The sequence below is a fragment of the Mytilus trossulus genome, chromosome 1, assembly GCF_036588685.1.
Source record: "Mytilus trossulus isolate FHL-02 chromosome 1, PNRI_Mtr1.1.1.hap1, whole genome shotgun sequence".
NCBI lineage: Eukaryota > Metazoa > Mollusca > Bivalvia > Mytilida > Mytilidae > Mytilus > Mytilus trossulus.
Window position 1 is genome coordinate 27,874,620 of NC_086373.1, and position 22,435 is coordinate 27,897,054.

Consider the following 22,435-nt stretch of genomic DNA (forward strand, 5'->3'; position numbering starts at 1 on the left):
TTTATCAAACAGTCTATAGAACTGAGAACAGAGGGCACTTCATGTCATTTGTTATGTTTAATGTTTTGGTTTTTTATTTTTTTTAGGTAAATTTAAATGTCGTCATTATATTGTTGTTATTTGGGAGCCACCATTTGATTTTTATGGGGGGGGGGGCCTTTTTATTTTTCACTCTGTTCGGTCCTGCCTTTTTTTTACATAAATTGTCGTCCTGATTTTTTTTTTTGCAAGTGTCTCATACTGCTTTTTTTTTTTTACTCAAAACTCCTGTCCTGCCTATTTTTTTCAAATTTCATCCTAGCCCTCCCCCCCCCCCTTCCCCACATAAACATCAACTAGTAGCTCCCTTACACGTAATTGTCATGCCTTTGGCCCTCTTGTGTTTGCCATTTGTGCTTTATTTCCGTTCGGGTTTATCTGACACTTGATAAAATATGCTAAAACATACTAAAACATACTCTTTATCAATTTATACTTTACTACGATGACCCGCAATACATAGTTTAATAATTTTGTGTTTTAAAATAGCGCTTTTTATTAACTGCATATTATGGTACTGGCATAAAAATACGGATTTTTTAGTATTATTAAAATTTGCTGTTACAAAATGTTAGACATTATTATAAATTAAGGAATATATTTCTCATGCAAGCTCCAATTCCTTTCACGGATTTGGCTATACTTTTTAGACCTTTTGGATTATAACTCTTCACCTTTTATATATGCTTTGAATTTCATTGTTTTTGCCACGATCATTACTGAAGAGACATGTATTGTCGAAATGCGCATCTGGTGCAGGAAAAAAATAGTACCGTTATTGTTATTCTATAGCACAATAAATGGAAGTAAATTTTCCCTGAAGTCACTTTACGAAAATATGCATTTTGGGGTAACCATCATCAGTTTTCTATTGTATCATTTGAAACAATGGTGAACATGAACAGAAATTGTGTAACATCACGCAGACAAGCAAAATCCTCATGTGTTTTTGTTTTGTGCGCTACATAAGAATGTTAGGATTAAAACGATAAGAACTTATAACGCTACATTTTACTATTATATTACCTGTTGTTTTGGCCACTCGTTCTTTTTCTATGCCAGCATTTTTAAGACTTGTAGATGCTGGTTCTCGTAGCCTAATGGTTTGTTCGTTACACAATACGTTGTAAATAGTTATCAAAAGTACCAGGATTATAATTTTATACGCCAGACGCGCGTTTCGTCTACATAAGACTCATCAGTGACGCTGAGATCAAAATAGTTAAAAAGCCAAACAAATACAAAGTTGAAGAGCATTGAGGACCCAAAATTCCAAAAAGTTGTGCCAAATACGGCTTAGGTAATCTACTCCTGGGGTAAGAAAATCCTTAGTTTTTCGAATAATTCAAAGTTTTGTAAACCGAAAATTTATAAAAATGACCATATAATTGATATTCATGTCAACACTGAAGTGCTGACTACTGGGCTGGTGATACCCTCGGGGACGAAACGTTCACCAGCAGTGGCATCGACCCAGTGGTGTAAATAGTTATCAAAAGTACCAGGATTATAGTGCTTTGTCCTATAGGAGGTTTGTTGTATCATATTTTTTTTTATAATTAACATGTTTTAAATGTGTAAGGTAAAAGCAATAATTTTTTCCATTTGTTGGACTAAAATACCAGATGTAAAATTTAACACCAAATAGGTAAATTGAAAATATAGTGCTTGAGATTAGACAAAACATCTAAATAAATATTTCAGATTAATCATATTCAAGCATGAGAAAAAAGCATATATTCTTGTGGATTCCTATTGAGTAATGGGTGTGCCTTTGTTTTTGGGGGTGTTTTTTTGTGTTTCATATTCATTAGACGATTTTCTGTCACCTTTGTTTTTCATTTTTATAGTTTTTTTATATTCTGCACGCAATTCACTGTTCATATTTTGACAATTATTATTTCTTAAAGGTGACCGTTACAGAGGGGAAGATTATACTACTACATTCATATTTTAAATTCGATACCACGTTAGTCGTTTTCAAATCCTTGGATTACCATTTGTCTCTCTAAATTCTAGACACTGGAGTTGTTTATCATCTATAACGTGTTATTGTACTCTTTTAATTGTCTTTTTGAAAATTTCTTTTTCTGTTGAGTGCATAATTGAGATATCTATATGACGTGGCTCGGTACTTATATATCCTGTATTTGTCCTATGGTAATTTTTTCTCTTTCAGCTTAACTAATTTGCTATGTCTTTAAGCCCTATTATGTTTTATAAGTTACATACTTGTTTGTTTTTACAGTGATTAAAATTATAGCGCCATGTTGTCTGTTATATCCCTATTTTGACAGTATTTACACCACTGGGTCGATGCCACTGCTGGTGGACGTTTCGTCCCCGAGGGTATCACCAGCCCAGTAGTCAGCACTTCGGTGTTGACATGAATATCAATTATGTGGTCATTTTTATAAATTTCCTGTTTACAAAACTTTGAAGTTTTCGAAAAACTAAGGATTTTCTTACCCCAGGAGTAGATTACCTTAGCCGTATTTGGCACAACTTTTTGGAATTTTGGCTCCTCAATGCTCTTCAACTTTGTATTTGTTTGGCTTTTTACCTATTTTGATCTGAGCGTCACTGATGAGTCTTATGTAGACGAAACGCGCGTCTGGCGTATAAAATTATAATCCTGGTACTTTTGATAACTATTCCCTATTATATGTTAGTTTAGTTCACACAGCGTTGTCAGTAAGTGGACATTTGTGCGACTGTGTTACAAGGGAGAGGTTCAGCAACCATTTCTACAAAAAATTTACCGCTATCTATGTGTTTGATGTGCTTGAGCTTTTTATTTTAAATTTGGAATTTTCCTCGTAGTTCGGTATTTTTGTGATTTTATTTTGTATATATATTTCTATTTCACTTGGTGCTAATTTGGCCATTTTAACATTCGGTTGTCACGGATGAGTCTTGTAGACGAAACACGCAAACATAAAAAAAAAGTGTAGAAAAATAATCTGCGTATTCGCGTTAAATACAAGTTGATCGATATTAAACTACCTACATATTTTTAATATGGGGGAGTAGAATAGTACTATGGTCGTTTTCAAATATTTAGAATACCGTTTGTCTGTTCATTTATTTGTAAGTGTTGAAAAATAATCAGAGTTATCGAGTTAAAGAAAAAAAAACCTCCATATTTACCAAAGTGACTTGACTATAAGCATAAGGCCACCTGCATTAGCCTCTTTGTAACACGTTTTCATTTAAAATTTAGAATCATTCACGGTAATTTTTTTCAAAATTCATACTCAACTAAGCCGAACTATTACTCAAAACACAAACGTGAGCAAGAAAAGGAGGAAAATAGAGGAAATAGATATAGGAAGATGTGGTGTGAGTGCCAATGAGACAACTCTCCATCCAAATAACAATTTAAAAATTAAACCATTATAGGTTAAAGTACGGCCTTCAACACGGAGCCTTGGCTCACACCGAACAACAAGCTATAAAGGGCCCCAAAATTACTAGTGTAAAACCATTCAAACGGGAAAACCAACGGTCTAATCTATATAAAAGCGTGCTTTTCTTTACAACTCTTGAAACAGCTGAACTAACAGGAAAATTAATTCGGAAAGTCTATAATCAAAACGCATCTAAAACGAATGTACAAGAACTGTATGCATACTCTTCAATTATTCTGGATTTTATTTGCAGGTCTGTATGACTGCATTATACCAACATGGTGTGTTTAACCTCCAATTTTATTTCTTATTTTATTTTTTTAGATCTGTTTACCTGCATACCAAACCCGCTGTATAGAGCACCTTCAACTTTATTTTTCAAGTCTGTATGAATGCATACGAAGTGGTCTTGGTAGTTACTACTGTCATCACTAGACTCGACATCGAGATTGTAACTCTAATCTTAATTGACTAGGATAAGTTTTCCTATTAAAGATCGAAGGGTTTTTTCCCCGACCACTCCGGCTTGTCCCACTAATAAATAATTGCCAAACCCAAAAAAACATTCATAGCAAGTGCATATGGACATATAATGGATGAAGAATTATGACCTTACTCAATGGTCTTTTATTCAAAGTTTTTGGCATAATTTTTAGTGTGCATGAAGAATTCAGTGAAGCCAATGATAGGGACCGCCTTCAACTTGCAGTGATTTTAAGGTTTTGGTTCTGTGTTGGATGCCTAGATGTCACATTGACTGCCCATAAAAAAGAAATGAAAGCGCAACTTATCTGCTTTGTTATTGTTTTTATGTTAATGTCTTGATTTTGTGTCATTGATGGGTATACACTTTCCATTAGTCTCTTTTTCTATACATTAATATTTTGGTCTGTAGTGTAAAGATGTTTATATTGAACATATGTGATCACTTCAATATAAATGCATGCAAATACAAAAATATTTGGATTCTTTTTAATTTCTTTTCTGGTGTGTTTAGATATTACAATGTATTCTTAAAAAAATTAAAGCGTGCATTATCATCACATTGAACAAGTGCTTATAGAAGATGAGGTATGATTGCATATGATGAACTCTCTACCGGTCACTAACTGACAGATAATATTGCAAATATATAACACCATATGAATGCTTTTGGCTAGATGTATAAAGAGGGGAAGGGGTAGATCTTGAAAACATTTTTCTCGATTCGGCTGTTGTCTGCTCTATGGTCGGGTTGTTGTCGCTTTGACACATTCCCCATTTCCTTTCTCAATTTTATTAACTCCGCCGCATTTATTCGCCTGTCCCAAGTCTTGAGACTTTTGCCTTTATTAGTCTTGTATAATTTTAAATTTCATTTTCTTGTGTGTATTTCGAAGTTTAGTAGGACGTCTATTATCACTGTACTAGTATACATTTTTGTTTAGGGACCAGCTGAAGCTTGAATACACATTAGTGGTATTTTGATGTTGTCTCTTTGACACATTCTCCATTTCCATTCTCAATTTTATTCTTATTCTTAACTGTAACAACTTATTAATAGGGAGTTAGGATTTAAGTAAAAACAAACAAAATGAAAATATTTGTACCTCGTATCGACCTCAAACAAAGGCTACAATTGTTATAGCAACAAGAAATTTACAACAAAAACATTTTGTATATGAAGCTTACCTTTGCAGGGTTGTTCACATATGGGTGAACATTGTAATTTATATTAACAGTAACATTGCTACAGTTATTAAGAAATGGCATTTTCATATCTGGTTGTGGTAGGTTTAAATGTGGAAAAAATCATGTATATCTTGCTGCACTTTTTTTCACAAGTTTTTCCAGAGTAAGTTTTTAGAGATGTTTCTGACTTGTGTCCCGTAACTGTCACTATATATGTCTGCTTGGAATATCCGCTTCGTCAAGAAGATGAACAGTTGTTGTTCGGCAGGAATGATTGGTATATATGTGAGAAAGATTTGCCATTTTTCAAAATGTCATTCATTACAGTTTCATTCTGTGGGTTTGATTAAAGCTCTAAATCAAAATTTGCATCACTCAATTCAACAAGAATATTTTCCACCCCTTCATTGGCTTCAACTGTAATTGTACTTTGAGACAAGCAAAGCAAATTTATATTAGATATACATGATTTTTTCCACATGTTTTTGAGCTTAAGATTTCCGACATATGCCGTTTCTTTTTTTCACAAGTTTTTCCAGAGTAAGTTTTTAGAGATGTGTCTGACTTGTGTCCCGTAACTGTCATTATATGTCTGCTTGGAATATCCGCTTCGTCAAGAAGATGAACAGTTGTTGTTCGGCAGGAATGATTGGTATATATGTGAGAAAGATTTGCCATTTTGCTAATTTCATTCATGAATTGGCCAAGTCTATTATGACCTAGAGGTATATTGTCATAATACACTCCTTCTTTATGGTATGATCTTGCTTGTTGAAATAATTTTACACATTTAGGATTCAACCTTCTCATATACTTCACAAAAGACTTCACTGGACATCTTTCGCCATCTGAAAAAGCATGTTAAACATTTTTAAATAAAAAATACTCCAGATTTTAGATGATCATAGAGTTAAAACTTTTTAGTTTTTGGTATATTATCCCATGCATATATTCATTGATATTTGACGTATACATTGTACAACGTATTTACCAACTATAGATATCACATTTTCCTATTAATGTTTGATTGTAATATGAAAAAATGGCAAAATAATATTATAAAAATGTCACTGTGGTTCAAAACACTTGATAACAAAAAATATGGGATATGTAGCTATATTGGTTGATATTTTTTTTACTCACTAAAGGTTATTAATTATGAAATAAATGATTTATATTTGTATGAGTTTTAATCAGGTCAATAAATAGTGTGGTTCTGATAACTTAATAAAAAAGGAAGGTCAGTCCATTTGTTTTATTTTTATTTTTAAAAATGCAATGGTTTTATGTAGATTGCATCTTTAATATGCATAACATAACTTCTAAGTATATATTAAATTAATGCCAACAAAAATTAAAGTGTAGTTACTTTGTAGGTCAATATATACAGATAATAGTTACCTGTAATTTCATACATTCGTCCATCTGAGGATAATTCACTGTCTGACTGGTGGTTTTTTGTTTGCTCATCAATTACTTTATAGAAATATAATTTGTCATCTGCACCACGTTTAACTGCAAAATGCTTTCTTGTAAGATTTGACAGGTTTTCCCTCCCTCTACGACCAAAGTGCAGCATGATGTCAACAAATACCTAAAAACATAGAAGAAATTTAAATTGAAATGGACAGTATGCACACAATTAGATACATACACAATTTTCAATATATTATGCAAATAATTAGCCATTTTCTCAATGAACACAAGATAAATATTTTATTGACATTGTATAATATTTGTATTTAATTTTGTTATACATGTAATTGTCACACTGACGTGCTGTTTAGATTGTTATAGATGAATGTGAAAATTTTCTTCTATAATATTAATATGCATGCGCAATATTAAGCATGTACATGCATAGGTCCATATATACGCATGGAACACCCAGTATGATTTGTTCGTATACCTCCTTTGCAGCGAAGTCATCCTTTAAAATTCACAATAGGTTTATTTTTACACTGATAAGGCATTATGCATGGAATTGGAAAAAAAATCATACATTTACATGTATGTGGTATAAAAATTACCTTATACTGCAAAAGCTGTGCATTCTCCAGATTTTTACAAAAATATGAGTACATCTTCTCAATATCACTCTCTTCTATGGAAGAGTGGTGTTCTATGGTAGCTAGCCCAAGGCGCTTGAGTTCCTTTGACATACCCTTGAAGGATTTACAGGACCTTTTAAATATATCTTCATTGCAAATGTCTATGTCCCTACATTTCTGTATATATCTGTTTAGACCTTGTCTATAGGATTGCATAGTTATTTTTTATAATGTTTCCCCTCCTTACTTTTCATTTCCAAATAAAATGAGGCCAATGTATCGTCCAGTTGCTCTACAGTGTACTGTTCGAATTCTAACGGCTTACTTTTCTCGGTCAAATATTCCCTGAATAGTTTAACTGTTGTGGTGTTCTGCCTTTTTGTGTTTTTTGTTTCTATATTTTCCATTATGTCATCCCTTTCATCTTGTTCCAGGGACGCGAATCTACCTTAAGCCATCTGTTCCGCCATGATCGTCTGCAACTTCTGCAGCAGTCTAGACAGGAAGTCGTTTTGATTGGCCGAGAAGAACATGTGACGATAATTGGGTTTTTTAAAATGTATTTTTAGTAACATGCTGTATGCTCTGTGCAATATGCTGTTTTTGACCTACGACACGCTAAATGTAGCAGAATTAGCGTGCAGCCTGAGTAAATACAAATGAACTTGTGACCAAGTCTTAACGAATCACAAATTGCTAAAATAATACGATTAATAATATACATGTATATGAATGAATATAAAATGTATACATGTACATTGTACCTGCATTCATTATTGGTTTTTTTTATAATTGCAGTTCCAAACATCTCAAATGCAACAAGGGAAGAAGAGGTATCTTATGAAGGAAAACTGACTAGGTCATCTGAAGACTGGAGAGAAGGGAGAAGAACAGTTGAGCGAGATGTCCTTGCCACTGGTCTAAGAGCATGTCTTAAATGTGGTTTGCCCCTACAGCTTGGACATACTATTGACATACAGACATATGGTCTTGGGTGTCTACTGAAAGTAAGTAATTCAGATTTAAACAACAAATCTAAAATGTCTGAACACTTTGAATGAATTCAGCTTGTCTTTCTATCCATCAAAAATGATTCCAATCTATGATTCAAGAACAGCCCTGAATTTTAATAATTAATCGTCATCATTGGAATACATGTGTGTTCTAACAAGAATCAAATCTTTAGGTCAAAATTTAGTATTCAGAAAATCAAACCAGAGAAAGCTTTTTCTAAAAGCTAAGAGTCAAAAATAAATTTCAATATGTAATTGATAAGCGTTTACTAAATGGTTATGTTCAATGCATTGAAGACCTCAACAACAATCACCTAAACAATTTGCTAGAACTATATTTTTATTGGAGGGCATTAAATATACAAAATACATGTACATGTACTACTAAAAAACGGGGCTCTGTAATCTTGAATGGTATAATGTAAACTAATTTCCAATGTGAAATGGGAAAAAACTATTTGATATGCATGTTCATACCTAATGAAGCATTATAATAAAAAAAAAAAGGGATTTTGATATGACATGCTTCAAGCGTTTTGAAAATAAACCGAGGATGTAAATATATGTAACGGTATGAAATAACTCACTCACTTTTTTTTTCTATGTCTGCCTTTTTGTCATAAAAAAGTAACATTGAAAAGATGGGGAGAAAGTATGACATTTCATTTTGATGAGATTGTTGTTATACAAATACTGACGTTTGACTATTTGTCTCTTTATAAACTCAACAATTTTTTTTCTTCAGGTACAGTTTTTTAATACCATTTGTATGCATGTAAACAGTGTTCCTACTGGAAAGCGTCATGACAGATTATGTAATGTCAACAGTAAACTTGCCGCAGGTACATGGACATGTATGCACAATATTATTCAGTCATGTAAATATAGTCAATCAGCATCCAGGCAAAATTTTGTCACTATCACCTACATTTTCAGGGTTCACTTAGTTGGTTAAAGTTTATGTCATACTTTACTATATCTGAGCTATTATATTTATTAGATCATATAAACTTGCTAGCATTTTCACAGATAGAGTTCTTGCAAGATTTTTATAAAACTTATACTATAGAGCTAAAATGCTGGATGAATGACTTTTTGTCAAAGAGTTATGATGTCCCTTGAAAATATTAGATTTAAGTAAAATGGCCGTGTTAGCACTCTATGGGGTGCAGTTCATGCTAGAATTTTGTATAACTTATACTCTTAGGTTAATATCAGCAATATCTTGAAACAAAATTATAAAATGGTGGGACATCAACTTTTTTTAAAGATTTTTGCCCCTTGGAAATAAAAAACCCAACATGTTCTTATATTTTAATTTGGTATAATTTTAAAACTATAAAATATGATTTAAAAAAAATCATCAGCATTGCGAGATCAAAAAGTCTGCCAATATTCATCAAAATTGTACTGCATCATTATTTAGATCATTGTATCTTTGATTATTTTATTACAGCCCTTGTTCACTCTGGACTTTTTTTTTATATTAAGAGTTTATTAAAAATTCTAAATATGAAAAGGTTTAGATCATGGGATCATGGGCTGTTACTGTAGCATTGTCATTAGTTTTCTTCTTAAAAAAGGCTTTCGGTTGACCATTGACAAACTATTTTGTGATCATGTATGTATGGTAACACACCTGTGATCATGTATGTATGGTCACAACACGCAAGCACTGTGGTTTTCAAACTTGTTCATGTAATTGTCAATGTGCTGTTACCATTCTGGTAACGTTAAATTATTGTTGTCATTCTATAATTATCAATGATGTGTTACCATTCTGGAATAGTCAATCTAAGGATACTAATAAGTCTTTTGAAAGATCAACTAAATGATAATTAACACTACATTGACCATTCTGGAATGGTAACACTACATTGACCATTCTGGAATGATAACCCTACATCGACCATTCTAGAATGGTAACGCTTCATCGACCATTCTAAAATGGTAACACTACATCGACCATTCTGGAATGGTAACACTACATCGACCATTCTGGAATGGTAACACTACATCGACCATTCTGAAATGGTAACACTACATCGACCATTCTGGAATGGTAACACTACATCGACCATTCTGGAATGGTAACACTACATTGACCATTTTGGAATGGTAACACTACATCGACCATTCTGGAATGGTAACACTTCATCGACCATTCTGGAATGGTAACACTACATTTACTTTTAAGGAATGACAACTGCATGTCGACCATTCTAGAATGGTAACACTAAATACACCATGGTAACAGCATATTAACTTTTCTGGAATGGTCAAACACTGCTACCACATACATAATTATTTGATGATATATTGACTGTATTTGGAAACAGTATTTAGGGTAATTTAAACAAGCTGAATATCACGGTTTTTTCTGTAGAAGGTATGCAATTTCCAATAATTTTTTGTAATAAAAACTAGGAAAATATGTGTAATTAACTGTACACATCAATATAATCATAAAGTGTATTTGTTTGTTTTCATACATGTCTGATGATTTATATAGTATATCTACCTACATGTATATGTGAATATTGATACACCTTTGTAATTCTATTTTATTTTGAAAGAATATTTAAATTGTCTGTATGATGAAGTCTTTTACCATTTCACTTATCAAACCATTAAATCAGAAAAAATGTCACATCATTCCTTGGAATTCCATAATGAAGGGCATTTTAAACAAATCCCATTTTACAGTGTAGCCTTTCCAAAAATGTTTCCAAGAATGCATTCAGTTCAAAAGCCAAGATTTAACTGGTTCCCAAATAAGATGATATAACATTACAGAGCTGCACTTTGAACAACACAGAATAGCTTACATAACAAGAATCACATACCAATATGTTCTTATAGCTACTAAACAAGAGTTAAATATCCCAGTTATTATACAGCACAATACCTATACCTTTGATTATTAATGTCTACATTATATACATTTTTAATTTTAGATGCTCTTTTATTCTGTTGAGCAGATTCTCATCTGGTATTATCAATAAAATGACATGTGTTAATTTGATAATAATTTATTAATCTGATATATTCTATATGACTTTTACACATATTGTACTTCAAGTAACTTATAAGTCTTATTCATGATTCAGTTAATTGATTAATAATTTTGTTTAGGATGTACAAATGTACTGAGGCAATCTAATGTAAAGTTACATAAATCAAGAATTTAAATTTGATATCTTAAGCTGGAAGAGTATCAGTTCAGGATCAAAATAAGCTAAAAATAATGACAGGTCCTGGAGCTCTTTTTTCAAAATGTTTGATTTATAAAATTGGCTTGAAAAGGCTGAATTGGACTTTTACCTCAGGTTTGCATTGGTATTGTTTTGGTCTCAAATCAAAAGAAAGAAAATCAAGAATCTGCTCAAATTTTGTCAAATGATCTTTTATGAGCTATAAAGTCTTATGTTAAATGATAAATTGGTCATATAAGTGTTATGGGGCAAAACATTTTACCTTGTATCATTTGGAAATACATCAAGGAGTTCTAACACTTATTCCAATACCTCACCTAAGTATATCCTTAAAGGTAAAAAATGTCAATCGACAAATAAGTCCTGAGACACAATACTAGAGTTTTCAGGTTGCTGGGTTTCAGCATTACTTTCTGTACATGTACTATTTAAATCAATGTCAGTGTCAAACGTGCTATTAATCATTTCAGAGGTATCTGGAAATCCAGAATCATCTGCAGTATTATCATGATTATCACTATCACAAATATCATCAGTATAACTATCACAAATATCATTATTATCACTATCACATATATCATTTTTATCAACAATGGATTCCAAAATAAAAATTTTTTTACTCAATTGTTTAAGTGTATGTTTCTTTATATGATTGATGATATTTTTTACAATTGTATTGTTTGAAATATTGGTTCCATTTAGCATGTTTAGATTAATGTTAATGTTAATTTCTGGACTGAAATCTTCAGGAATTGCTGTGTCCAGATCCGCTGTGTCCACGGCTTCCTGGCAGTTACTAACAAATGATGATGGAATACAATTTTTTGTAATATCTAAATCTGCAAAAAACAAAACAATTATTAAAACAGTTGCTTTGGTTATGACTGTGTATAACATCAATTAACTAATTTTATATACCTATAAGGAGTTATTTTCTTTCAGACCGATAGGTCATTCTTTTTCAGAACTAACCCGGACGATACCATTTTTCAATACAATGTGCTCCAAGGCATAAGTCATTATATTATCCTGATTGAAAAACTCCTCAAACTGGTTGTTAACAGATTTAATTCATTTTATTTTACATAAATTGATCATAACGAAAAATTGAAAGAAAAGTTGCATGTCACAGATTTCTTGTCACATTCGTCCGTTGAATATTCAACCGAAGCACTAACTGGTGCACTCGCAGCTGCCGATGGTTTTGCCTTCTTTCTTCCGTCTGACGGTCTTAATCCATATAAAATATTCGATGCCTCTATTTGTTGATCAGAAGAAGTTCTTTTGTATACTCGAACTGCATTACTACGATGACCTGCAATACAAAGCTTAATTATTTTCGTGTTTAAGTAAGCACTTTTTTTAACTGCATATTCAACATTACAATACAAGAAATAAAAGCGAATAAAATAATATTAAAAATTTAGAGAAGTAACTCAAGCATGACAAACAAACAGACCATCGGACGAGTAATGGTAAATCTGATTACCCGAAATATCGTGGTCGTGACAGATACAATCCTTTATCTTGATAATAAGTTTGCTGAAGTCTCTGTACTAACATAATTATATATTTTTCTTACAATCATCAGTTTTCTAGTAAAACAATTGAAAATACCTGGAGAAAAGAACAGCTATTGGGTAATATCACACAAACAAGGAATACCTTCGTGGTTTTTTTTTATCATTTTGTGTTGGATACTATAATTTTGAAAAGAAAAGACTAGAAATTATAATGTTTCATTCTACTGTTATATTACCTGTTGTTTCGGCAACGCGTTGTTCTTCTATGCCAGCATTATAAAGGCGTGTTGCTATAGATGCTCGAAGGCAATGGTTTGTGTGCGCTTTCCTGTCAGCCCAATACGTGTGCACAACCGTTTCACAGTGCCTTGTAAAGTGTTGTGTCCAATAGGATTGTTGCCATACAATTGTCCATCTTTGATATGTTTTAAAGGTGTTAGGTAGAAACAATCCTTTCCTCCATTAGCTGGACTGAAATAGAAGAAAACTTTAAGTAAAATTTCACTTCAAACACACATAATTTAATAGTGTAATACAAGATGATTTTAATAATAGGTAAATTACAGCTAATTTCTTATTGCTTGTGGAGTTACACCTTGGCTGGCTTACTTAATTTGTTTGTATAAATGTAAGCTCAAGCATTGTATTGTATTTAAGATTGACATCTGTAATCAATATAGTTTTGATGTCAATTTTTTGCCTATGAGTTTGAATCTCCTTCTGGTATCTTCGCCCCTCTTTATCTTCATTTTAACGTACAAGGTAAACCATTTGTCGGGGTTTTTTTTTTGCAAATGATAAAAAGCATTAACGCGTTAAATAACCGCCCCATTTTTTAGCACACCTGACCTGAAAGGTCAAGTGAGCTTTTCTCATCACTTGGCGTCCATCGTCCTGCGTCCGTCATCCGTCGTCCGTTAACTTTTATAAAAATCTTCTCCTCTGAAACTACTTGGCCAAATTCTACCAAACTTGGCCACAATCATCCTTGGAAATCGAGTTTAAAAAATGTGTGGCATGACCCGTCTAACCAACCAAGATGGTCGCCATGGCTAAAAATAGAACATAGGGGTAAAATGCAGTTTTTGCCTTACAACTCAAAAACCAAAGCATTTAGAGAAAATCTGACATAGGGTTAAATTAAATTGTTGATCAGTTCAAGATCTATCTGCCCTGAAATTTTCAGACAAATTGGACAACCTGTTGTTGGGTTGCTGCCCCTGGAATGGTTATTTTAAGGAAAGTTTGCAGTTTTTGGTTATTATCTTGAATACTATTATAGATAGAGATAAACTGTAAACAACAATAATGTTCAGCAAAGTAAGATCTACAAAATTGTTAGAGGACCCCTTAAGGAGTTATTGCCCTTTATAGTCAATATTGAACAACTTTTCGTTATTTTTGTAACTTGTATAAAAATCTTTTCTAAAACTACTTGGCCAAATTTAACCAAACTTGGCCACAATCATAATAGTAGTGTATCTATTTTTAAAAAAAGTGTCTTATGACCCGCCTACCAACGAAGATTGCCGACATCAGTAAACACATTAACAGGTGAACGACACAGGCTCTTGAGAGCCTCTAGTTTTTATAACGTTATTAATAAATAATAAGCTACTTACCAAAGTGACTTGTACTTTTCATATACTGTAACAATACATTTATTTCTGTTTTCTGTGTTTTCAAATGCTCGGAAACATTTTGGAACCACTTTCCTTGGCCACCCGCGTTAGCTTTTGAAACATCCTCTTTGTACAACAGATATCGTAATTTAGCATCCTTATCTTGAAACGGGCCAGTTATTTTCGGATCGGAATTAAGTCTGAGCCGTCGGTGATCAGTGCCTTCCCTTAATGCAAAATGTAAACCACATAGATAAAGCAATGTCTAGAAGTTGTTGGGGATTATCCACGACAAGGATACCCTTATCATATAATGACGTTTCTTCATCTACCGATATCACATCAACCTGCTCGCGCGTATTTGAATCGAGACCTTCAGTTGCTCTTTCTTTCATGACAGCATCTAACACTTGTCTAGCTCTAAGAAATTCGTGATTCGTGAAGAAGTTAATACTGGATCTGATGGCGAATATATCCCTGTATTGAGGAAAACAGGTCATAAATACTATTGGAAGGATATGTTCCTCCGTCTTTTTTCTTGGCCTCTGCTATGAAATACTGTAATGAAGTGGACAGTTCTGTTTCGTCCATGTGTACCAAATCCTTTTGCAAACAATTCGGGGGAATTCCTTAATTATCTGATATCGGACGTAAACGGCGCTCGGCTTGCCAACTATTGAAAGCATTGTAACCCCATTTATATTTTTTGACTGAATTTGGCACCGTTTCCTCTATCTTGTTTTGAAGGGATTTAACTGTCCCTGGTTGACCGTGTCTAAACTTATGACGGGTAATTTCCAAATCATTATCACTTGGTTTTAAATCAAAATAACTTGAATGTCAGTTTCTTTTTCTTCACTTACTTGAGAATACGAACTTTGCGTAAGAAAAATCGGGTCCCACTCTAACAAATCTATATCATCCATGGTCGTAATGCGGATTTTCTTTTAATATAACTGGACAATGATAACACACTTTTATATCTTAATTAGTGAGTTTTATTTTAGTGAATTATTTTCATCTTATTTGCATATACATTATAATTTAAATGTTAGGCGTGGTTATAACCAAAATAATTTGAGCAGAATCACCCACTTTAATGACCGGTAAGATAGGATAAAAATTTCTGCAAAATTGTAAAAAAAAAACCAGAATATTTTTCAACGGTATATAAGTCAGAAAATGCATTTTTTATGGTTTTTCTTGTCGTAGAACACACCTTGGGTGTCAGGATTGCCCAAAGAAAGACCTCCCTTCGGTCGGTCTTTCATTTGATCAATCCTGACACCCTCGGTGTGTTCTACGACAAGAAAAACCTTTAAAATGCATTATCTATAACATAAAAGACCTTATATTTTAGAGGCTCTTAACCTTTAATCAGTCTGCATCATGATTCCTATGTATTATACTTCTACAATACACCAGTTAGGAAAATCCTATCACAGCTTTGATTTGTAGAAAACAAGAGTGTACACGCTGAAATGTCTTGTCTGATTTACTAATTATTGATATTATTTTAATAGTCCTTAATATAAAGTTTTACTACAAGTATCACGTAAACTTAATTAGATCCAATAAAATTAGGTCAATATCAATTCTGATCTTAATTTGTAAATCACACAATGTTTCAATATAAACATGTGAATACGAAAAGAGTCTTTTGAAGAAAAAAGTACATCTGGCGTAAATACAAAATTTAATCCTGGTATCTATGATGTATTAATTTAAAGTAAGACGAGATTTAATGAGGCTGGTGATACTGATAAATCAGACAGCAAAACAACAAAACAAAACTCAACCAGAGATACAAAGTGAATGTATAGTATTCAACAAAAGAAAAATTTCATATTATATAACAAATAGATATAGGAAGATGTGGTGTGAGTGCCAATGAGACAACTCTCCATCCAAATAACAATTTAAAAATTAAACCATTATAGGTTAAAGTACGGCCTTCAACACGGAGCCTTGGCTCATACCGAACAACAAGCTATAAAGGGCCCCAAAATTACTAGTGTAAAACCATTCAAACGGGAAAACCAACGGTCTAATCTATATAAACAAAACGAGAAACGAGAAACACGTATATATTACATAAACAAACGACAACTACTGTACATCAGATTCCTGACTTAGGACAGGTGCAAACATTTGCAGCGGGATTAAACGTTTTAATGGGCCCAAACCTTCTCCCTTTTTCTGAAACAATAGCATAACATCACAACATATAAAAACATACGATAAAATATCAACTAGCAGACTTAACTCAATCAAAAAACGTATGATTACACAAAGAACGAATAAATTTGATCTGCGATATCTGAATACAAATGCACAGTTAATTAAATATTAGAGACAAACAGTCATGACCAAAAGGCTATCAAACAAATTCAAACACACTGAGAAATATTTAACCAATCAATGTTCACTTTAGAAAAAAACCGGTTTTTTATAATCTTGAAGTTTATACAAATGTTGTAAGAATAAGTGAAAAATTGAAGATATTACAAATAATCAAAGCTGGTATACAGCCAAGATCCATATAAATAAAAAACTCTATTTTCGACTATATCAGCTAATCAGTTTCATATTTATACAAACCAATACTCTACATTTACTCTTACAATAATGTGTGCTGCTATTTTAATTATATCCATTCTAAACAGAAAACTGATATAATCCAGTCACCAAATTATTTTTAGGATACAGCTTAAAAGTATCCATTATACCTATTAACAATTTTTAATGAAGATTGGTATCTCTTGAATATAAATAAACAACAAATTGTACCTAAAAATCTGTGTATGCCATCACAGTGATCAGGATATATATCTCTACACTGGTTCATTGTATTGCTCTTTGTTATATTTAGCATACACTCTTCTAGTTTCTTTTTCTCTTTGGCAGTTTTGACTTTTGAGGTAGAATCTTTTAGTGAGGTGTTCAGTGCCTCTTGTAAAAAGCTTGTTCGTTTCAAGTCTTTAATACCTTGCAACTCCTCAAACAACTGAAATATGAGTAAATGTCATGAAATGTATGAAACTTACATTCAAAGAATAATTCAGCAATAAAAAAGTAAAAGTCATTTACACATACTCATCTGAATTCAATTAATAACATTAATTTGATTCAATAAAACTACAGGTCACACACGTTGTCATTGATATGGTTATATTTATAAATTAACTGTTTACAAATTTTCAATTTTTTGAAATACTAAGGCTTTTCTACCTCAGGCATAGATTACCTTAGCTGTATTTGGCAACAATTTTAGGAATTTTGGTTCTCAATGCTCTTCAACTTCGTACTTTATTTGGCCTTTTTAACTTTTTTGGATTCGAGCGTCACTGATGAGTCTTTTGTAGACAAAACGCGTCTGGCGTATATACTAAATTTAGTCCTGGTATCTATGATGAGTTTATTTACTTATTCTTAATGTTTTATCATTAGTCATTTTGGAATTTCTTAAACATTCTGTATGGATCTGTTTTTCTCATCGTTGAAGACCTCAAAGATAACATGTGAGGATTAATACCCATTTAATCTTGATCCCAGGACGGTTCAAATGTAGTATTTTCTTAATAATGAAACGTTTACCGTTACTGTTCTAAAGAAAATAAGTTCAAGTAAAAGATGTAAATTCGGAAGAGCAGGACGATGGAGATTTTAAGAAGTCTTTAAATTTGGTAGAACTTAAAAATGTGTGGGAGAAGTTTTATTTTGACCAAAAAATCAATATTATGCTATGAATCAGCAAACAGGAAGTCATTATCATACACATTTTAAAAGTGCTCATTCATTGATCTCAATTTGCCTTTTTAGAACCTAATGCATTCTAGGCAATATTTCATTGGTTTAAAATGTGGTAAACAATAGAAATTCAACCAATGACGTAAAATTATTTTCATTTTGGTGTACGAACAATGAGATTAACAATAGTCCTTCAGATTCTGAAAAGGCAAATTTTAACTCATCACTGCCATTTGGTTGATTTTAAACTGTTGGTGTATTAATTCAACCACATTTCAATTATTTGATTGACAACAACGGTTTTCATATTTTTATCTATACTTACAGCTTGGGGAATACTTATAAAAATTCCATTCTTTTGTTGGAATTTTTTAACCAGTAGGTTGAATACTTTGATGTTTTCTTGCCCATAACGGGCAACACTTACTACAGTTCCCACACTTTCTTTTGCAATTTCCTGAAATAAAACCAGTGTTGATTATAGTTTTGTTTCATCGGTTTACAATATGCTTTACCAAATTTTGATAATTCAAAATTGTTATCAATACCTTTGCATATACACTTTTAAAATGGTGGAAATTTATTTTAGCAAATATGTTCTTTATGCAAAAGTAAGCTTATAAATTTACCTTCTGCAAAATTATCCCAGTATATACATGTAAATGTCAACCACAAGTGCAATATTGTATTTGTTCTGTTTAATCATGTACCAATTTTATTTAGCCTCATAACATTTTTAAATCATAAGACACAGTAAAACCAGATATGAAAATGATCTTACCTTCATTTCTATTTCACCCAACATTTGAGCAACATTTGCTGACAAGTCTGTTGAATCTTTCATTTTTAATGCCTGGTAAACATTATCCTGAATATAAAAAAAAAAAAAAAAAAAAACTCTATTCAAAGCTTAACCAACTATTTTTTAACTTATCATTATTATTTTTCATTACAATGCATTTATTAAACCACATTCTCCCCATACCAAATATCATAAAGTGTTAAGAGATGTTACAATAATAGGACAACTCCATACCTAAAATCTTTGACTTACCACTAGTGGGAAACTAGACCTAATCACAAACTTATACATTGTCAATGCCACCGACTCTGGAAACAGCATACATATGTCTCGCTTTCTGACACCGTCAAACGAGACAAAATAATAAAATCCTTAATTTTCCTATTTAAAGTATATTTATCTTTATTAGGCAAACTGTATTGAGAAAATGCTTTTACTGAGTATTTACAATTTAAATGTTTGTGTACATTATCGATAAAACTTTCATTTATGAAAAAATATTTTTTTAACTAAAAAAGAAAATGTTGCATATACAACAATTGAGGGAATGGTAACATAAATGCTGTTCATTTAACCATCATGGATGACAACAACATTTTCAATTTTTTAAGGAGGCTCGCGGGTAAAAAAAAATCATCAAAAAATTAACCATTTAATATTTCATTATAAATTTTATTAATTACACTGTAAGTTATAACTTTATGATATGGTACAAAAATTAATTAAACAAATTCATGCAGTTTGACACCAGATGACTTTTTAAATGTTTATATCATTGAAACTGCTCCAAATTACCTCCCTTTGGTGCGAAACTGCCGTTTCTTTGCATACAAATGAAAATATCTTTTTTAACTCATCGGTGACCTATATTTTTTTATCATTGTTTTCAAATAAACCGTCCTTGAACAAAACAATTGTAATATTTAAGTGATTTTTGTTATTTAGTCTTTTTCTGTATTTCGATATTACCTCTATTTCTCCTTTTAGCCCAACAGGAAGGAAGGACATAAACAAAAATATATGCTTCTTTCGGAGGCAGATTGTGAGCTTAAATGAATGGTGATTCCATTTTTTTCCCCATTTTTTCATAATCAGTATATGATAAAAATATTTATACCTACGAGCGAGCCCCCTTAAGGCCTAATGATATCAAGCTTTGATCTCACCTGAAATGTTGGTTTAAGGGAAGTCTGTGATCCATTGTGCAGGTTGGAAATCGTCATTGCTTCTCCTTCTGTAAGACCACAGTACAGGTGAATTTGAACATTTCCAAAAAGAAAAACATATTTAGACAAATTGTAAGATGAGACATAAAACACTTTCATTTTTCGCAAAAAGAACTGTGATAGTGCTTTTACATATTAATAGCTAATAGTGGATACTGATCTTATCATAAATTAATAGACATAAACAAAGCAAAAGCATGCCTCGACTTCTCCACATGAATCCTGTCATGCATAAAATTTATAGATAACAATTATAATTACACAATTCAGTTATTATAACAAATATAAAAATAAAGGAACATTAAAAACAAAGTAATACCTTATTTCATTCAAGTAAACATCCTTTGCCATGTTCTGCATGGCTGCTCGTAAGTGATTGCCTCCTAATGTCCATAGTTGGTACGCTGACAACTTTTCTGCTGAAAATCAGACCATTCCTTCACCTGAAAACACATGATCTGGTCCTTCAGACATTTATAGAAACATGAAGTGATATCTTAAAAATCTAATGATTTTGATGACTTTAGTTTTAAACAGTTATAATAAATTTTCTTTTTCTTGTTTTAATTGTTTCACATTATCATTTCAGGACTTTCATAGCTGACTATCCGATATGGGCTTTGCTCATTGTTGAAGACCGTACATATCTGTTATCCGAAATATCTCATATTTGTTCATTTTATAGTTTATTTTTATGGCGACGTTGTACCCTTTTTGACTTGTTATATATGTAAACATATATGTTACCTGTACTGGATTAATCATCACAGGGAATATTGTGAAATAACATTTGGTCGCAGCATAATTTTTTTTGTTTCGATACACTGACCCAATCATGATTCATCTATCTAACTAAATACTTTTCTGGTGGAGGCATCAGTGTGAGAACATTAACCTCAAACATTCCTAAAATATAGAAGGCACCAAATTACAAAACCATTGTATTCTTTAGAATCTACATAATTTAGTTTAAAACTGTATATTATGAGGCTAAGGGGAGCCTATAGGGAAAACCTTTAAAATGTTTTCAACTTGATGAAACAAACTGCATTTATTTTAAGATCTTATGTTCATATTTCAAACTGTTTAAAGTTTTAAGTCTATCAATTATAGAATTATCATTATCTGATTATGAATTGTGTATTTTATGAATTGAACAGTACACACATTTTGTGTTTGTATTATTCAGTTATCAGTTAACTTTCATATTTTATATTTTACAAAGTTGCAACTTAATCAAACCTAGTAAAGTACATTTTATTTGTACTAACCTAAGTAGTTATCCTTCATTGGTTGAGGAGATAGAGTGCTCATATCAAACTCAATGGAATCCACTGGTGTGTCTATCACCACTCTGGCATTCTTTGTACTGGTTTCTTTCTCCAGTTTATCTGTTTGTTTCCGTTTCCTTTTCCGCACCTCTACCCATGGACATTTAATCATTATTTTATCAATCAATTCTGTGACAGATGTTATTCTAGGAAGGAACTCAGATTTGGGAGAGTAGAAGGTTTCTACCAAATTTTGCTCCATTAAACTTAACCTGAAATATAGATTATGATAACTGTGTACATCATGAAATTCTAAAAAAAGTTATCATGTCTATATTATATGTACAACTCCAAGCAATCATCTAACAATTTGGTCAAAACGGTCAGAAGGTAAAGATATCGAATTAAAGTAAATTGAGGTTCAGATAGATTTTTTTAAAGCCACAAACAAACAAAGTCAGAGATATTTGGTTTTATTTTGTTTATTTTCTTTTGTTACATCTTCTAACATCAGAGTAGGACTTCTCTTGAACTGAATTTCAATGTGTGCCGCGTATAGTTATGTACGTGTTTACTTTTCTGCATTGGCTACAGGCAGAGGGGGAGGGTTGAGATTCTAATTAACATGTTTACCCCTCTCCTTCAATTTTGATGCATCACTGAATTTAGACCTTTTGAACATCAGTGTAGACTGTTCCCAAAATCCAAAATCTAAATGCAAGATCAGTTTCAGCACATCGGAAAAACCCATATAATCAAAATTCACAACAGAGAAATTTTTACCTCAAATTGGACAAAAATACATCTGAAAAGATCTTAAAATTCACCAAATAAAAAAAAAA

General features: G+C 32.0%; 3 protein-coding genes across 3 annotated transcripts; all 3 read right to left on the reverse strand.

The window, feature by feature from the left end:
• Positions 1-5,570: 5,570 nt before the first annotated feature.
• LOC134710080 (uncharacterized) lies at positions 5,571-7,282 on the reverse strand. The gene is made up of 3 exons (XM_063570300.1): positions 7,151-7,282; positions 6,522-6,714; positions 5,571-5,968 (listed from the first exon to the last, which is right to left on the reverse strand). The coding sequence occupies exons 1-3, from the start codon at positions 7,280-7,282 to the stop codon at positions 5,571-5,573; spliced, it is 723 nt and encodes a 240-aa protein (XP_063426370.1).
• A 3,995-nt stretch (positions 7,283-11,277) lies between these two features.
• LOC134707325 (uncharacterized) lies at positions 11,278-20,355 on the reverse strand. Its single transcript, XM_063566990.1, has 5 exons — positions 20,263-20,355; positions 19,076-19,162; positions 18,620-18,751; positions 17,335-17,551; positions 11,278-12,238 (listed from the first exon to the last, which is right to left on the reverse strand). Exons 1-5 carry the CDS (start codon positions 20,317-20,319, stop codon positions 11,745-11,747), a joined length of 987 nt encoding a protein of 328 aa, XP_063423060.1. The 5' UTR covers positions 20,320-20,355; the 3' UTR covers positions 11,278-11,744.
• A 774-nt stretch (positions 20,356-21,129) lies between these two features.
• Positions 21,130-21,860, reverse strand: LOC134707330 (uncharacterized). The gene is made up of 2 exons (XM_063567003.1): positions 21,594-21,860; positions 21,130-21,228 (listed from the first exon to the last, which is right to left on the reverse strand). Exons 1-2 carry the CDS (start codon positions 21,853-21,855, stop codon positions 21,167-21,169), a joined length of 324 nt encoding a protein of 107 aa, XP_063423073.1. The 5' UTR covers positions 21,856-21,860; the 3' UTR covers positions 21,130-21,166.
• Between the last annotated feature and the right edge of the window lie 575 nt (positions 21,861-22,435).